Source organism: Oncorhynchus nerka, linkage group LG1, assembly GCF_034236695.1.
Source record: "Oncorhynchus nerka isolate Pitt River linkage group LG1, Oner_Uvic_2.0, whole genome shotgun sequence".
In the NCBI taxonomy this organism is placed as follows: Eukaryota; Metazoa; Chordata; class Actinopteri; order Salmoniformes; family Salmonidae; genus Oncorhynchus; species Oncorhynchus nerka.
The window spans coordinates 2,769,477-2,786,083 of NC_088396.1; the positions used below are offsets into that span (position 1 = coordinate 2,769,477).

Here is a 16,607-nt window from a genome sequence, read left to right on the forward strand (position 1 = left end):
TATTCCTTGCCCACAAACATTTGTCCACCCATCAGAGATGATTGCAATAGTCTGCTTTCTCTATGATTTACTTGACCTTCACTTGAACTCTGTTGAAATCTGGATCCAGCAAATGAGTAGATAAAGCATGTCTTGTTGGAGGGGCGGCAGGGTAGCCTAGTGGTTAGAGCGTTGGACTAGTAACCGGAGGGTTACTGCCTGAACAGGCAGTTAACCCACTGTTCCTAGGCCTTAACTGACTTGCCTAGTTAAATAAAGGTAAAATAAATAAAAAAGGGGTGAATGCTGGGCAAAGAACATTCAGAAATCTCTTCCAATACATATTGCCTGTGAGCACCAGAGGTGAACCAGTTGCATACACAGCTCGAGCAAGACATTCATCAGTATTTCTCTGACTACATTCCTCCATTGAGTAAAACAAACTACTTATTCCAGGAGGACCATGAGCTGTTGCTATCGATAAGGTGTCTGATTTATCATTTTCACCTCGAATAGAAGTAGAGGGACTTTTGTCAGAGGTTGCATGTTGTGAGCGCTGAGGGAACTTTATGCACTTGGCCAGATGATTCTGCAGATTTGTTGCATTCTTCACATATGATTAGGCACAGCATTTGCAAATGTACACAGCTTTTTCTTCTACATTAGCTGCAGTGAAATGTCTCCATACATCAGAGAGTGCCTGTGGCATTTTCCTGTAAATACTAGAAAACAAAAGTTTAAAAAACAAATACAATTCCATGTACAGATAAATAGTTAAGCAGTTACATTAATTATCTAATTTGTAATATAAATGTTTTAAAATGAAACATGTGTGGAAACAGGTGAATTACCACTCCTCAGTTAGCAGGCTCAAGCAAGCCACATGGTAGCAAAAACTAACTAGCATAAATTGTTAACAAGTTAGAAATGATTTAAACTCACTTTGCTGTTTTTTTTACTTTTTATTTTTTATCTCAAATCAAAGTTTATTTGTCACGTGCGCCGAATACAACAGGTGGAGACCTTACAGTAAAATACTTACAGGCTCTAACCAATAGTGCAAAAAAGTTATTAGGTGAACAATAGGTAAAGACATTAAAACAACAGTAAAAAGACAGTGAAACAGTAGCGAGGCTATATACAGTGGTGAGGCTATAAAAGTAGCAAGGCTACATACAAACACCAGGCTAATTGAGGTAGTATGTACATGTAGATATGGTTAAAGTGACAGCATATATGATGAACAGAGAGTAGCAGTAGCGTAAAGAGGGGTTGGCAGGTGGTGGGTTGCGGGACACAATGCAGATAGCCCGGTTAGCCAATGTGCGGGAGCACTGGTTTATCGGGCCAATTGAGGTAGTATGTACATATGTACATGAATGTATAGTTAACGTGACTGTGCGTATATGATAAACAGAGAGTAGCAGCAGCGTAAAAGAGGTGTTGGGGGCACACAATGCAAATAGTCCGGGTAGCCATTTGATTACCTGTTCAGGAGTCTTATGGCTTGGGGGTAAAAACTGTTGAGAAGCCTTTTTGCCCTAGACTTGGCACTCCGGTACCACTTCTCATGCGGTTGTAGAGAGAACAGTCTATGACTGGGGTGGCTGGGGTCTTTGACAATTTTTAGGGCCTTCCTCTGACACTGCCTGGTGTGGAGGTCCTGGATGGCAGGCAGCTTAGCTCCAGTGATGTACTGGGTCGTACGCACTACCCTCTGTAGTGCCTTGCGGGAAGAGGCCGAGCAATTGCAGTACCAGGTAGTGATGCAACCAGTCAAGATCCTCTCAATGTTGCAGCTTGGCAAGTCAGTTAAGATCAAATTCTTATTTTCAATGACACCCTACGAACAGTGGGTTCACTGCCCTGTTCAGGGGCAGAACAACATTTTATTTACCTTCTCAGCTCAGGTATTCGATCTTGCAATTTCTTGCAAATAACTATTTACTAGCTAACAAAAAATGATGTATGTCATATGAAATATATTCACCCCACCCAGTATTGTAATCAAAAGCATGTAGTCCTTGGCTCGGACAGTGTAGTAGTGTGGGCTCAATAGCATCTCATTAGTGTGCAAAATCTTGAGAATCACCTGTACATGTGATGCAAAAGTGCACTGCACATGTGATGGAAGGATGCACTGTGCATGCAGAGGGTTGCAATTCCATTGAATGGAGGATAGTTTAACCAAAATATGCCACAAGACCTAGAATTGCCTTATGTGTATCCCACATAAAATGGTTCACTGTTGTAAGCTAACTTGTTTGATGAATTTGAGCTAAATTCCCAGGCTTTACTGCCCATGGAAAATTTCTGGAAAAATTTAGTCAATTTATCGGACAGTTTCTGACCCTTTGCAACCCTACTCAGAGCTACAAAATGTAATATCATACACTACAGTTGAGGAACAATGGGAAGTAATTTTGCTTTGAAAGTTGATAAACTTGTAAACTCACTTTTGAGAAAATTGTCTTTGAATGTTTTGGTACTACTACTGGAGAGCCCTTCTTTGTCTACACCCATTCAGCATCTCTTAAACTTTATCCCCACCCATCTCTTTAAGGGTTGATCCGGGCGCTCTGTAGACACAGCAGTCAATCACCCAAGCTAACTTGCTAGCTACTTCCAGACACAAATGAGAGAACAGCTCACTGAACTTGCCCTAGCAGAGCTGGTTAGGCTGTTATGTTATCTAGAGTGTTGGTGACTGCAACTGTGCTGTCAGATTTTCCGTTCGTAAATTCAGAGCATTTCACTCTCAGAATTCAGAGCGTGCAATGGACACACAATTCTGCGCACTGGCACACTCAGACAATAGTATTTTGTTAAAACATGTAGCTAGGAAGGTAAACAATGAACCATAATCCCAACTCATGATGTTACTACCCTGCATGAATCTGCAAGTAGCTAACCAACCAGGTTCAATATTAGCTAGCTTAGTCAAGCTAATTTCTTTGAGAAACAAAGAATAAGGTCATATACGTAACGTTAGCTAGCGAGCCAGCCAGCTAACGTTAACTTGAAATTACTACTTTCTGTCAATTTGAAATGTGTAATATTTGAAAATGTAGCTAGCTAGACTATATTACACATATACATCATGGATGGATGCGTCCCCTGTGCCAAAAAAACATATTTTGATAAAAGTAAAAACCGTTTACGTTCAAACGGCACTCCTGTGAAGAAGTTACCTGCGACATACGCCTAGTTTCCTGAAACGGGTCACAAATGTCATTCCCATTCATCATGCTAAGTTTACATATAGCAAATGTAATTTGTCCTTAAAATGTTAAGCTTTTTACACATTCTTCTAGAATTTGAAGATCATTTATAACATGTTATAATAAGGTGGTATCTAGCCCAACAATGGGATTTACATAGGCTTTAAGGGACCTCGTACATTTCTGTAAGCCTCATTGAACAACAAAAATGTCAATGTTCAACCTTAACGTGACAACTATACAACAGAACAGATGAACAGGAATGACATTTACTCTCACAGGTGGGTAAAAAGAATAATCTGAAAGCTACACCCCTACTAAACTACACGACCAGTCTTCTGATCTGACACGCTAGGTCATATCTCAATAACCCAGCACCAATAACCCAGTATCAACAATGGAAGCTTTCTATTTTTAAAGAAGACAACCCAACTAAGTCACCCAACACCTGCAAACCAGCTGTTGGGTCAACCAAACAACCCAGAATATTTTAGTGGACTGCATTCCCCACCTCCCTCATGTTGTTTTGTCAGTTACACTGTCTGCAAGCTTTTGTATTACTTTTGTTGCAAGATAAAAACAGACATTTTCATGACAAGAAGTGAATTGCAGCAAAGCAAAGCTTGCAATTATCTTCCTTCTAAAATTGCTATAGCTTTACTACTCCATTCAGCTGTATCAAACATTGACTTTGGAACATAGTGTTTTATGTAGTAGTTATTAGGGGATTTGTCTTTTCTTCGTTGAAGTTGCTGTTCCATGTAGTTTTTTTTCTATATTTGTTGACACTGTTGTTTTGTATTATAATGGTTTTGAGTGAACATTTGTCTTGTATCTTTCTGTTGCACTATGGTGGCAATCTAACTGGTTTTCTCTCCCACTTCTTGCAGTCCAATATAAAGCAGTGAATGGTCCCCGGGTGCCCAAGGTGAACAATGATGCCTACCACCGCTGTGGGGAAGAAGCTGGATCTCTCCACACTGACCGAGGAGGAGGCCCAGCACGTGTTTCAAGTCGTCCAAAGAGACTTTGACTTGAGGAAGAAAGAGGAGGACAGACTGGGGTAGGCAAACCCCTTTTCATTTGATATATTATTGATCCTTTTGTTTTTCCTTTTATTTGAACATAGAGGTTTGTTGGTTCACAAAAAAATACATCTCTACTTTGTTGCAATTAAAGCAAAAATGACCAAGAGCTGGACTCATACAAAGGCAGGGGCCTCTTATATGTTTCAATTTAAGAAGTTTGTTGTTGCCAAATTATTGGTTTGATTTCAGTATGTTATATTGAAGTAGTATGCACATATTATGCATATTGCTATATATTTGCTATTTATAACTATTCTGTCTACCAGTGACTGATCTCGCCTAAGAATTAACAATGTCATATCTTAGTAACAATCTAATTGAGTTACTGGATAGGTTGAAATGTCAGAGGTTTACTGCTCTGTAATTTGGAACAGCAACTTTAAAGATCACTTGCCATGCAGGATCAATCAGTTATTCTTTATTCATTTCATGTCATTATTTTGATACATTTGACTATATATCGGAGTCTATAGACATTACATAAAATTTGAATAGGGATTATCATTCCACTTTGTTGAGGGAATCATTCTTTCTACCCAGAGAATAGCAGAGTTGGGTCCAGCTGACAAAGGCTACTTTTGAATATATCCACCATTGAATTTACACTGTGTGACGACGTAGATTAATAGTGTAGATTAGTGCAGATCAGGATATTTTGTTGGTTCAGACGACTCTCCAGGAGACGTGTTAATCCGTCTCATTTTAATTGCAGTTTTCTGTAGACTGGGATTAGGACTGACCTCAAGGTTCACATCAGAGTCAAATGCATTATACAGTACATACTGTACATACTTGTTTTTCCCTTAACTCCCTCTGATGATGTCAACCAAGCGTGTTAGACTAACGTGAAATTAACTAAAACCTTGATGCCTGTGATGGCCTTTGATTTCAGGCATTTGAATTCTTCAAATCCAGTTTGATTTCCATGTTGATACAATGATAATCCTACAATGTTAAGAAGACGTTAAAGCAATGTCCTTTCAACCTGTTTGTACCCAGTGGGTAGGCATGATAGTGAACACTGATAGAGGGCCTTTATATATCTAAGCTCTACTGGGATGCCTGGTAGTGAGCCACAGATCACATGACCTGTACTGTAGCCCAGGCGTGTAATGCCAGATAATTGGCACATTCCTGATGTCCCAGTGTGTTTTTCTCTGGTAGAGATGGAGTCTACTAGTCAGCTGACTGGGCAGTTCATGATATTATTCCATAATGGCAAAGTTGCATGATACAATTGTGGTTTGACACTCACATTTGTTTCACTTGAAGGTTCACCTCACTTGTATGGCGTTAATTAAAGAAAATATGTCAAACACCTTAGAACATTTGACAAAAATGCCCTCCCATATCATAAAAAGCCAATCAATTGGTAAAAAAAAATATTTTTTAAACTTGTGGTAAGATGCATTGATTCTCATAGGAGTCAGGTCAGAGCTAGCAATGTTATGAAGAGCATTGACTCTCCCTTCTCACGCTGTGTGGGTTTCTAGGTAATGAGTCTCAGGACTATCTGTGCCATGCAGGAGTCAGCAGACGATGTGGACTATGTCCAGACTCCGGGATGCACTGCTGGACCTAGCCCGGCCATCATATGACTCTCTGGAGCGACTCTGATGGTAGGGAGAGATAAGCATGATGGGATGAGGATAATGGGACCTTCCCTGGCTGTGTCATGGATTTAGTTCTCCTGGGTTAGGTCTAAATCTTGCTCATCCAATATGCAGAATTGGACAAAGTTCCATGTAACCGCTGATCCAGGGTCAGATTTGTTTTGATCCTCGTAATGGTGAAGGTTAGGATCTGGGGTTGAATAATCGGTTAATCAGTAGGTTTGAATCTAATGAGCTACTAATTGCATGAATTTGTTACTCAAAGGGATGCACAGTGCTTATGATGTGTTCAAACGCCATGCAAGACGGGTTTATGCAACGGTATTGACCTACCTTAGATTTTGCTTAATGCCTTATTTTTGTTTCTTTTCCTCTACCAATATGCAGCATGCAGATCCTAAACCAACCACTTGGATTTACACTTTTTGACATCACATCTAGGCCTCTGATGGAGTATATACCATGTTGGATTCCTACGTGACTCCAGTTGATCAGCAAACAATCAATCCTGATCATCCGTGGATCACTATCACTTAGTAGCCTAATATAATTGTAGACAACATGCTATGTCTGATCACACCAGAGAGTTATCCTACAAAGCAAGCTAGATCCACTCAGGGTTTTCTAAAGCTAACCGGCTTCAGTTAGCTTCACATTCCAGCTCCGGCTTCATCCATACTATGACAGTGGATATTGCTCGTCCGCCTGCTTCTGACTCTAGCAGGTTTGTAACTTTGCGTGCATGTTGCACATTGGTAGTCGAACGCTAAACTCTTCATTGAGACAATGTTGAAACGTTAATCCAAGGGCGAATCAGTGCCACATTTTCATTTGTGCAGGCTATGGTGTGAAATAGGCTTTTAGAAGTGCTGTCTTTATTTTATTACTTATCAACTTTGGTGTACTCAATGCACAAGCACATCGATACAATTGTTTTATTAAGTCATACAAAAGTGTTACTGTGCGTGAAGTTTAAAATACATTGTCATTACTAAATGTGTAATGGGATATATTTTAATACTAAAACATTTTAACACAATTTTTTTATTTATTAATGAAATATTCAATCAGTCGTCTTCCTCAAATGAAGGGGATGATGACGCAGTCTTTGCAAGAGGGAGGGAATCTGATTTCATTGATCCTTAGTTTATGGCTCAGTCATTTCATTCAGGATTAAGTGGAGTTCAGTGTCGTTTAAATCGAGCATGGCCTTATTTCTATTACAGCATATTGGATGACTCATTCATATTCCATTCACCCAGTTCAATGTAACAGCAATAGGTTTAGGCTACTACATGATACAAACATTTTCCCTATACCCATCATTAGGTTGCTACAATCTAACCTATGAATGAAAGTATACAACACAGGTGAACACAGGTCGAGAGACAAATTTAATGTGCTTTCTAAATGTTCCATTGCCATACTGGCTGGAAACGTTCTTGTCCCTAGCTTGCTAGCTAGCCAACTACAGCTAACTTACAATCACATCAAACAGTGCAGACAGAATAACAACAGTAGCTGCATTTGCATTTGTTTTAGCTGTTTTCTAGTGATATTTATTTGGATATATCCATACAATGAGCTAATGAGGCCAGGCGATTTCGCATAGAAAATGTGCTCTCTCGTCAGAAGAGTGTTGTATCATAGGAGCTAGCCAATAACACAGTTTACACAAACAATAATGTAATTATTAGTCCAACAGTTGCAAACAAGAGTTTCTATTGGACAAATTCAGGTCTTTTTTATCCCCGTTTTGTTCCGTTTGCTTCCGTTTTAAGAAATGTTTTTCAACAGAATCGGAATGAATACACCCCTGATCACGCGTAAACAGTTCCCTTTCAAAACAGCCACATTGTATTCCTTCTTTTCCCTTCGATTGCGGTCTTCAATGCACAACAAATCAGCTGTATGTGACCAGGCGAGAAAACCTTTCCAAGCCAAACCTCTACAAACAGCCTACAATGTCATAGTCAACATAGCTAATAGAACTAACACGTCGGTAAACCTGCTACAATCATGCAGTAATGTTAGTGTACAATCAGTAAGCAGTTACACTGGCAAGACCCAGTGGCAATAAATTAGTAATACCAAAAGCTTAACGTTACGTTGACTTGGAAGAGTTCCAGTGTTGTGTTGGAAAGTCAGAGCCAGCTAGCTAACATAGCATCCCTCTGTTTGAGCAGGGTGTTTCAGTAGGCTAAACTAGCTAGCCGCATTTGCTTGCTAAGTACAGTTGAAGTCGGAAGTTTACATACACTTAGGTTGGAGTCATTAAAACTCGTTTTTCAACCACTTCACAAATCTCTTGTTAACAAACTGTATTTTTGTCAAGTCGGTTAGGACATCTACTTTGTGCATGACACAAGTAATTTTTCCAACAATTGTTTACAGACAGATTATTTCACTGTATCACAATTCCAGTGGGTCAGAAGTTTGCATACACTAAGTTGACTGCCTTTAAACAGCTTGGAAAATTCCAGAAAATCATGTCATGACTTTAGAAGCTTCTGATAGGTTAATTGACATTATTTGAGTCAATTGGAGGTGTACCTGTGGATGTATTTCAAGGCCTACCTTCAAACTCAATGCCTCTTTGCTTGACATCATGGGAAAATCATGACATCATGGGAAAATCAAAAGAAATCCGCCAAGACCTCAGAAACAAAATGTAGACCCCCGCAAGTCTGGTCCATCCTTGGGATCAATTTCCAAACGCCTGAAGATACCACGTTCATCTGTACAAACAATAGTATGCAAATATAAACACCATGGGACCACGGAGCCGTCGTACCGCTCAGGAAGGAGGCGCGTTCTGTCTCCTAGAGATGAACGTACTTTGGTGCGAAAAAAGTGCAAATCAATCCCAGAACAACAGCAAAGGATCTTGTGAAGATGCTGAAGGAAACGTGAACAAAAGTATCTTTATATATTCTACCCTGCCTTTCTAAGGTCTTCGAAAGCCAAGATAACAAACAGATTACCGACCAGTTCGAATCCCACCGTACCTTCTCCGTTATGCAATCTGGTTTCAGAGCTGGTCATGGGTGCACCTCAGCCATGCTCAAGGTCCTAAACGATATCATAACCACTATCGATAAGAGACATTACTGTGCAGCTGTATTCATCGACCTGACTAAGGCTTTCGACTCTGTCAATCGCAACATTCTTATTGGCAAACTCAACAGCCTTGGTTTCTCAAATGGCTGCCTCGCCTGGTTCACCAACTACTTCTCTGATAGAGTTCAGTGTGTCAAATAGGAGGGCCTGTTGTCCGGACCTCTGGCAGTCTCTATGGGGGTCCACAGGGTTCAATTATCGGGCCGACTCTCTTCTCTGTATACATCAATGATGTCGCTCTTGCTGCTGGTGTTTCTTTGATCCACCTCTACGCAGACGACACCATTCTGTATACCTCTGGCCCTTCCTTGGACACTGTGTTAACAAACCTCCAAACGAGCTTCAATGCCATACAACTCTCCTTCAGTGGCCTCCAACTGCTCTTAAATGCAAGTAAAACTAAATGCATGCTCTTCAACTGATCGCTGTCGGCACCCGCCCGACTAGCATTGCTACTCTGGACGGTTCCGACTTAGAATATGTGGATAACTATAAATACCTAGGTGTCTGGCTAGACTGTAAACTCACCTTCCAGACTCACATTAAGTCTGCCGATAAGAATGTGGTGATTGACAGAGTTGAAAGCCTTGGCCAGGTCGATGAAGACGGCTGCACAGTACTGTCTTGTATATGATATCGTTTAGGGAATAGGGTGCCATTTGGGACGCAGTCCTTGTTTTTATTCCTCTATGTGAAATGTCCTTTTTACGTAACCCATTGTAAATGGATTAGCTGCTGATTCCCATGTGTTCATATTGAATAAAAAGTTATATTTAACATGATAAATGCCATGTCTGGTTTTTAAACTTGCATGTCACTTATATTTTACATTAAGCATTTGATTGATTGTAATTCTTCGGTAGTAACATGTAGGATGATTAATCGTAGATATATTGATGTTCTACAGGTGTTTGCGAATGCCTGGGTTGTGCGTGTGTGCATGTGTGCACACATATGTACTGTACATGTGCCTTTGTGCATATGGCCTTATTTGTGTGTATGTTTGGGTTTGAGAGAGAGAGACAGAAAAGGAAGGAACATAGCAGAGAAAGAAGCACCAGTTTGGCACACGCCCTGCCCTTTGGTCAGAAATCTAACCTGATCTAATCAACCAATCATTCCTGGCATACTCAGAGCTCTTTTGCAGATTTGCAGAAATCCCCCAAGTTCCCCGATGCCATGATGCTGACCTCTGCTGCTCAACATGTATCTATAACTTAATATAGAGAAAATACAAAAATACACAGATGCACAGTAGCAATAAAACAGGACTAACGGTCCATTTTGTGTCCAGATGAAACTCCCATGTATCCATATTCAGTGTGGTTGTTTGTTGTGGTTAGAAAGATTTAGCTACAGTCACAGCTATACAGTAGGCCTAAGCATCCTTGGTTGCAGTTGCTGATGGTCTATGTTGTCTAGGCCATGAGTGTCTCTATGGCTCTGTAATGTATGTGGAATTCTCTTTCCCGTTGTAGAGGAACACAGCCATGTCAGTCACAAGGCCCATTTTAGCCAGACTATTTCAATCTCTGAATGAAAAACAAGATTCTCTCTCTCTCTCCTCTCCCCTCTCCTGGTCTGTCTCTTTCCCAAAACACAAACAACTCACTGTCTCCACTTCCTTTCCAAATTCTGCCACACACTTTGCCAACGTCTTGATCCAGCTACTTATTCTCCGTGTTCTCTGTTAAAGTTAAAGCTGTTTTTGTCATGATGCTTGTCGTTGATTAAGTCCATTTAACTAGTGGAATCACATTGTTACTCATGTGGATTCAATCAGTTTTAGGCCTAGTCTCTTAGCACTGAATAAGACATAGAAAAATGGGGTTTGAGAGATTGGTGTACTGGTGTACCTCTGCTCTCTATGTGAAAATAGTATATTGTGAAGAATATTAACCACAAATCATGGAGCTTATAACAATGGAGCTTATTCATCACTGGCTTACTGTCCTTAACCCTCTAAGGTCGATGTCCGTGCCACGCGGAAATCTAATTAGCATAATAAGAACATTCCCATAAAAGTCCATCAGCTCAAGATATGTTTTTTTTGTTGTTGCATTGGATGCATCTGCAGTGAAAGGTGAAAGAGCTAGAGCGATGTATGTCAGACCATCCCGAAAAAAATCTGTCTTCTCACAAAATAGTCTGTAGCGTCCGAACGGTTTGGCCTACAAAACTAATATGACCTCCGTGTAAAGGTGACTCTCACGAACACCTACATGTCTGTTGTTTTGTTCTAGGAAGCCCACAGGCATCACAAGACTGGTCTGAAAGTCCCCCAGTACCAGTCAAAACAATTATGGAAGTAAACAGAATATGGAGGCTGTTTAGTGACAAATATATGCGGTTAAATACATGTAAAAAAAAAAAAACGAACAAATGTTTCCTGATCTTTCTTATAGCTTTCAGATATAAACTCAGCAAAAAAAGAAACGTCCTCTCACTGTCAACTGCATTTATTTTCAGCAAACTTAACATGTGTAAATATTTGTATGATCATAACAATATTCAACAACTGAGACATAAACTGAACAAGTTCCACAGACATGTGACTAACATAAATGGAATAAAGTGTCCCTGAACAAAGGGGGGGTCAAAATCAAAAGTAACAGTCAGGATCTGGTTTGGCCACCAGCTGCATTAGGTACTGCAGTGCCTCTCCTCCTCATGGACTGCACCAGATTTGCCAGTTCTTGCTGTGAGACGTTACCGCACTCTTCCACTATGGAAACTGCAAGTTCCCGGACATTTCTGGGGGGGAATGGCCCTAGCCCTCACCCTCCGATCCAACAGGTCCCAGACGTGCTCAATGGGATTGAGATCCGGGCTCTTTGCTGGCCATGGCAGAACACTGACATTCCTGTCTTGCAGGAAATCACGCACCGAACGAGCAGTATGGCTGGTGTCATTGTCATGCTGGATGGTCATGTCAGGATGAGCCTGCAGGAAGGGTACCACATGAGGGAGGAGGGTGTCTTCCCTGCAACGAACAGCGTTGAGATTGCAGGCAATGACAACAAGCTCAGCCCGATGATGCTGTGACACACCGCCCCAGACCATGACGGACTCTCAACCTCCAAATCGATCCCGCTCCAGAGTACAGGCCCCGGTGTAACGCTAATTTATTTGACGATAAACGTGAATCCGGCCATTACCCTTGGTGAGACAAAACCACGACTCGTCAGTGAAGACTTTTTGCCAGTCCTGTATGGACCAGCAACAGTGGGTTTGTGCCCGTTGTTGCCGGTGATGTCTGGTGAGGGCCTACCTTACAATAGGCCTACAAGCCCTCAGTCTAGCCCCTCTCAGCCCATTGCGGACAGTCTGAGCACTGATGGAGGGATTGTGCGTTTGTGGTGTAACTCGGGCAGTTGTTGTTTCCATCATGTACCTGTCCCGCAGATGTGATGTTCGGATGTACATTTACATTTACATTTAAGTCATTTAGCAGACGCTCTTATCCAGAGCGACTTACAAATTGGTGCTTTCACCTTATGACATCCAGTGGAACAGCCACTTTACAATAGTGCATCTAGGTCTTTTAAGGGGGGGGGAGGGAGGGGGGGGGGGGGGGATTACTTTATCCTATCCTAGGATGTACCGATCCTGTGCAGCTGTTGTTACACGTGGTTTGCCACTGCGAGGACAATCAGCTGTCTGTCCTGTCTTCCTGTAGCGCTGTCTTAGGCGTTTCACAGTACGGACATTGCAATTCATTGCAATTTTATGGCCACATCTGCAGTCCTCATGCCTCCTTGCAGCATGCCTAAGGCACGTTCACGTAGATGAGCATATTTCTTTTGGTGTTTTTCAGAGTCAGTAGACAGGCCTCTTTAGTGTCCTACGTTTTCATAACTGTGACCTGAATTGCCTACCGTCTGTAAGCTGTTAGTGTCTTAACGACCGTTCCACAGGTGCATGTTCATTAATTGTTTATGGTTCATTGAACAAGTATGGGAAACCGTGTTAAAACCCTTCACAATGAAGATCTGTGAAGTTGTTTGGATTGTTATGAATTTTCTTTCTTTTTTTGCTGAGTTTAGGATAGACACTTCAGAACAAACCTTTCGTTTTTTTTGGGCCGGACTATCTGTTTTCCATGTAGTGAATCTGTTATTCAATGCGTTTGTATGTGCTCATAGCATTAAGGCCAAATAATAAAAGTTTTCTTAAAATATTTTATATATATATATGCTTCCATTTATACACGTCGTTGACAAACGTCAAGGTTATGTCAGTACGGAAAACAAAATGATTGATAGGCTACAGTCAGATAAACCTATTTTTTTGCATCATTTTTGATCTGAACACTGTAAAAGGTTATTTTAATTAAAGTGGAACTGCATTTTAACTACTTTGCAGATGAAACAAACAGACAATCATAATATCAGTAAAACATATAAAATTGCCAGTTTATGCTACAAAACCAAGGTTTTAAAAATAGATCCTATTTGATTAAAAATAGCATAATGTAGTGTAAGGCATTGTTGGCAGATTAGATGTATTCAGTTAAATTATCACAGCTCAGGATAAGACCCAGATGCAGACAAAGGAGCTGGATAATTTGAATCTCAGAATGTTTATTATAACACGGGGCAGGCAAAGGGCAGGTTGAGGGCAGGCTGAGGTTCGTAATCCAGGAGAATCGGGCAGGTACTTCACGGCAGGCAGGCTCAGGACAGGCAGAAGGGTCAGAACCGGGAAGACTAAAAACAAAAACTTAAGGAACAGGAAAAAACACGCTGGGACGACCTAACAAAGACAAGATGAACTGGCAACAGACAAATAGAAAGTGCAGGTATACACTACCATTCAAAAGTTTGGGGTCACTGTTTTTTAAAGAAAAGCACATTTTTGGTTCTTTAAAATAACATCAAATTGATCCGAAATACAGTGTAGACATTGTTAATGTTGTAAATGACTATTGTAAGAATAGACTGACGATTTTCAGAAGAAAGGTATTTGTTTCTGGCTATTTTGATCCTGTAATCAAACCCACAAATGCTGATGCTCCAGATACTCAACTTGTCTAAAGAAGGTCAGTTTTATTGCTTCTTTAATCAGAACAACAGTTTTCAGCTGTGCTAACAAAATTGCAAATTGGTTTTCTAATGATCAATTGGAATGATACATTTCATATTATACATTTCTTGGTAGTCCAACAAATATTGCTATCAGGTTGTAAATCACACCTGGCCTGGTACATTGTTTGCTTCTGCCACCCATTTGGGATGCACTGTTTCAGTTTCAATGCCTCAATATTTTGGACAAAAACACATGAATGTAACCAAGGCTGGGAATATTAAAACAATCAAACTGCAAGAGCAATGATCACTAGTCAGTCATAACGGTGTTAATAGGCTAGTTTATCTGTTCAGGTGAGCCTTCAAGCTTTTGCAAACAAAGCAATGGAGGGGTGCTCAACAAAAATCACAAGAATGGCTTTCGAAGAAAACGCTAGCTTATCTACGGTTGAAGTCGGAAGTTTACATACACTTAGGTTGGAGTCATTCAAACTTGTTTTTCAACTACACCACAAATTTCTTGTTAACAAACTATAGTTTTGGCAAGTCGGTTATGACATCTATTTTGTGCATGACACAAGTCATTTTACCAACAATTGTTTACAGATTATTTCACGGTATCACAATTCCAGTGGGTCAGAAGTTTACATACACTAAGTTGACTGTGCCTTTAAATGCTTGGAAAAATCCAGGAAATTATGTCATGACTTTAGAAGCTTCTGAGGCTGATTGACATCATTTGAGTCAATTGGAGGTGTACCTGTGGATGTATTTCAAGGCCTACCTTCAAACTCAGTGCCTCTTTGCTTGACATCATGGGGAAATCAAAAGAAATCAGCCAAGACCTCAGATTTTTGACCTCCACAAGTCTGGTTAATTCTTGGGAGCAATTTCCAAATGCCTGAAGGTACCACACTCATCTGTACAAACGATAGTACGCAAGTATAAACACCATGGGACCACGGAGCAGTCATTCCGCTCAGGAAGGAGACGCGTTCTGTCTCCTAGAGATGAATGTACTTTGGTGCGAAAAGTGTAAATCAATCCCAGAACAACAGCAAAGGACCTTGTGAAGATGCTGGAGGAAACAAGTACAAAAGTATCAATATCCACAGTAAAACGAGTCCTACGTCGACATAACCTGAAAGGCCGCTCAGCAAGGAAGAAACCACTGCTCCAAAACCGCCATAAAAAAGCCAGACTACGGTTTGCAACTGCACATGAGGACAAAGATTGTACTTTTTGGAGAAATGTCCTCTGGTTTGATGAAACAAAAATAGAACTGTTTGGCCATAATCACCATTTGTAGGAAAAAGGGGGAGGCTTTCAAGCCGAAGAACACCATCCCAAACGTGAAGCACAGGGGTGGCAGCATCATGTTGTGGGGGTGATTTGCTGCAGGAGGGACCGGTGCTCATCACAAAATAGATGGCATCATGAGGCAGTAAAATTATGTGGATATATTAAAACAACATCTCACGACATCAGTCAGAAAGTTAAAGCTTGATCGCAAATGCGTCTTCCAAATGGACAATGACCCCAAGCATACTTCCAAAGTTGTGGCAAAATGGCTTAAGGACAACAAAGTCAAGGTATTTGAGTGGCCATCACAAAGCCCTGACCTCAATCCCATAGAACATTTTTGGGCAGAACTGAAAAAGCATGTGTGAGCTAGGAGGCCTACGAACCTGACTCAGTTACACCAGCTCTGTCAGGAGGAATGGGACAAAATTCACCCAACGTATTGTGGGAAGTTTGTGGAAGGCTACCCAAAATGTTTGATCCAGGTTAAACAATTTAAAGGCAACGCTACCAAATACTTATTGAGTGTTTGTAAACTTCTGACCCACTGGGAATGTGATGAAAGAAATACAAGCTGGAATAAATCATTCTCTCTACAAATTTTCTGACATTTCACATTCTTAAAATAAAGTGGTGATCCTAGCTGACCTAAGACAGGGAATTTTTACTAGGATTAAATGTCAGGAATTGTGAAAAACTGTGATTAAATGTATTTGGCTAAGGTGTATGTAAACTTCCAACTTCAACTGTATTTATGTAGCTATTTAGCAAGCTAAAAACAAGGAGTCTAGTGTTACCTATCTGCTGGGAGGATGTTGTCATTGGAAGAGTGGATGATTTGCCAACTTCTCCCCCCCATATATTTTTTCTGTGGCTACAGCTAGAGATCCAAGTGTCATTTGGTTAACTAGCAAGAAATGTGAATCACTTTGTTAGCATGCTAGGCTGACTGTTTCCATAACTCTTAGTTGTCAATCAAGTGTATTTGGCATCGATCAAATGGGTTCCCATTCTATCGTCAAAATGTGGTTTTGGACAAGCATGCATTGGCAAGCTGCAGACGGGTGAGCAGGTTATTATTCCCCATCGTTTATAACTGTAAACACACAGTCCAGTTAAAAGTGAATAATGATAGGCCCGTGTAGGTAGCTGAATGTGTCGCTAGAAAATTTTACCAATTGAAGTCGCTGGAGAGGTCTGAAAACCCACTAAATATTGTTGGTAACACTGCCCATGTGGCAAAGGGCTTATTTGCAT

The 16,607-nt window shown here is 40.7% G+C and overlaps 1 protein-coding gene across 3 annotated transcripts in view; it reads left to right on the plus strand.

Moving 5' to 3' along the window:
- Positions 1 to 16,607, plus strand: part of LOC115130201 (melanophilin-like) — a 124,214-nt gene that overhangs the window by 12,307 nt on the left and 95,300 nt on the right. For all 3 annotated transcript variants that reach the window (XM_029661136.2, XM_029661216.2, XM_029661306.2), the window contains exon 2: positions 4,091 to 4,263. In XM_029661136.2, the coding sequence (XP_029516996.1) occupies positions 4,136 to 4,263 (128 nt within the window). In that variant the 5' untranslated portion in view covers positions 4,091 to 4,135. The remainder of the gene's footprint in view (positions 1 to 4,090; positions 4,264 to 16,607) is intronic.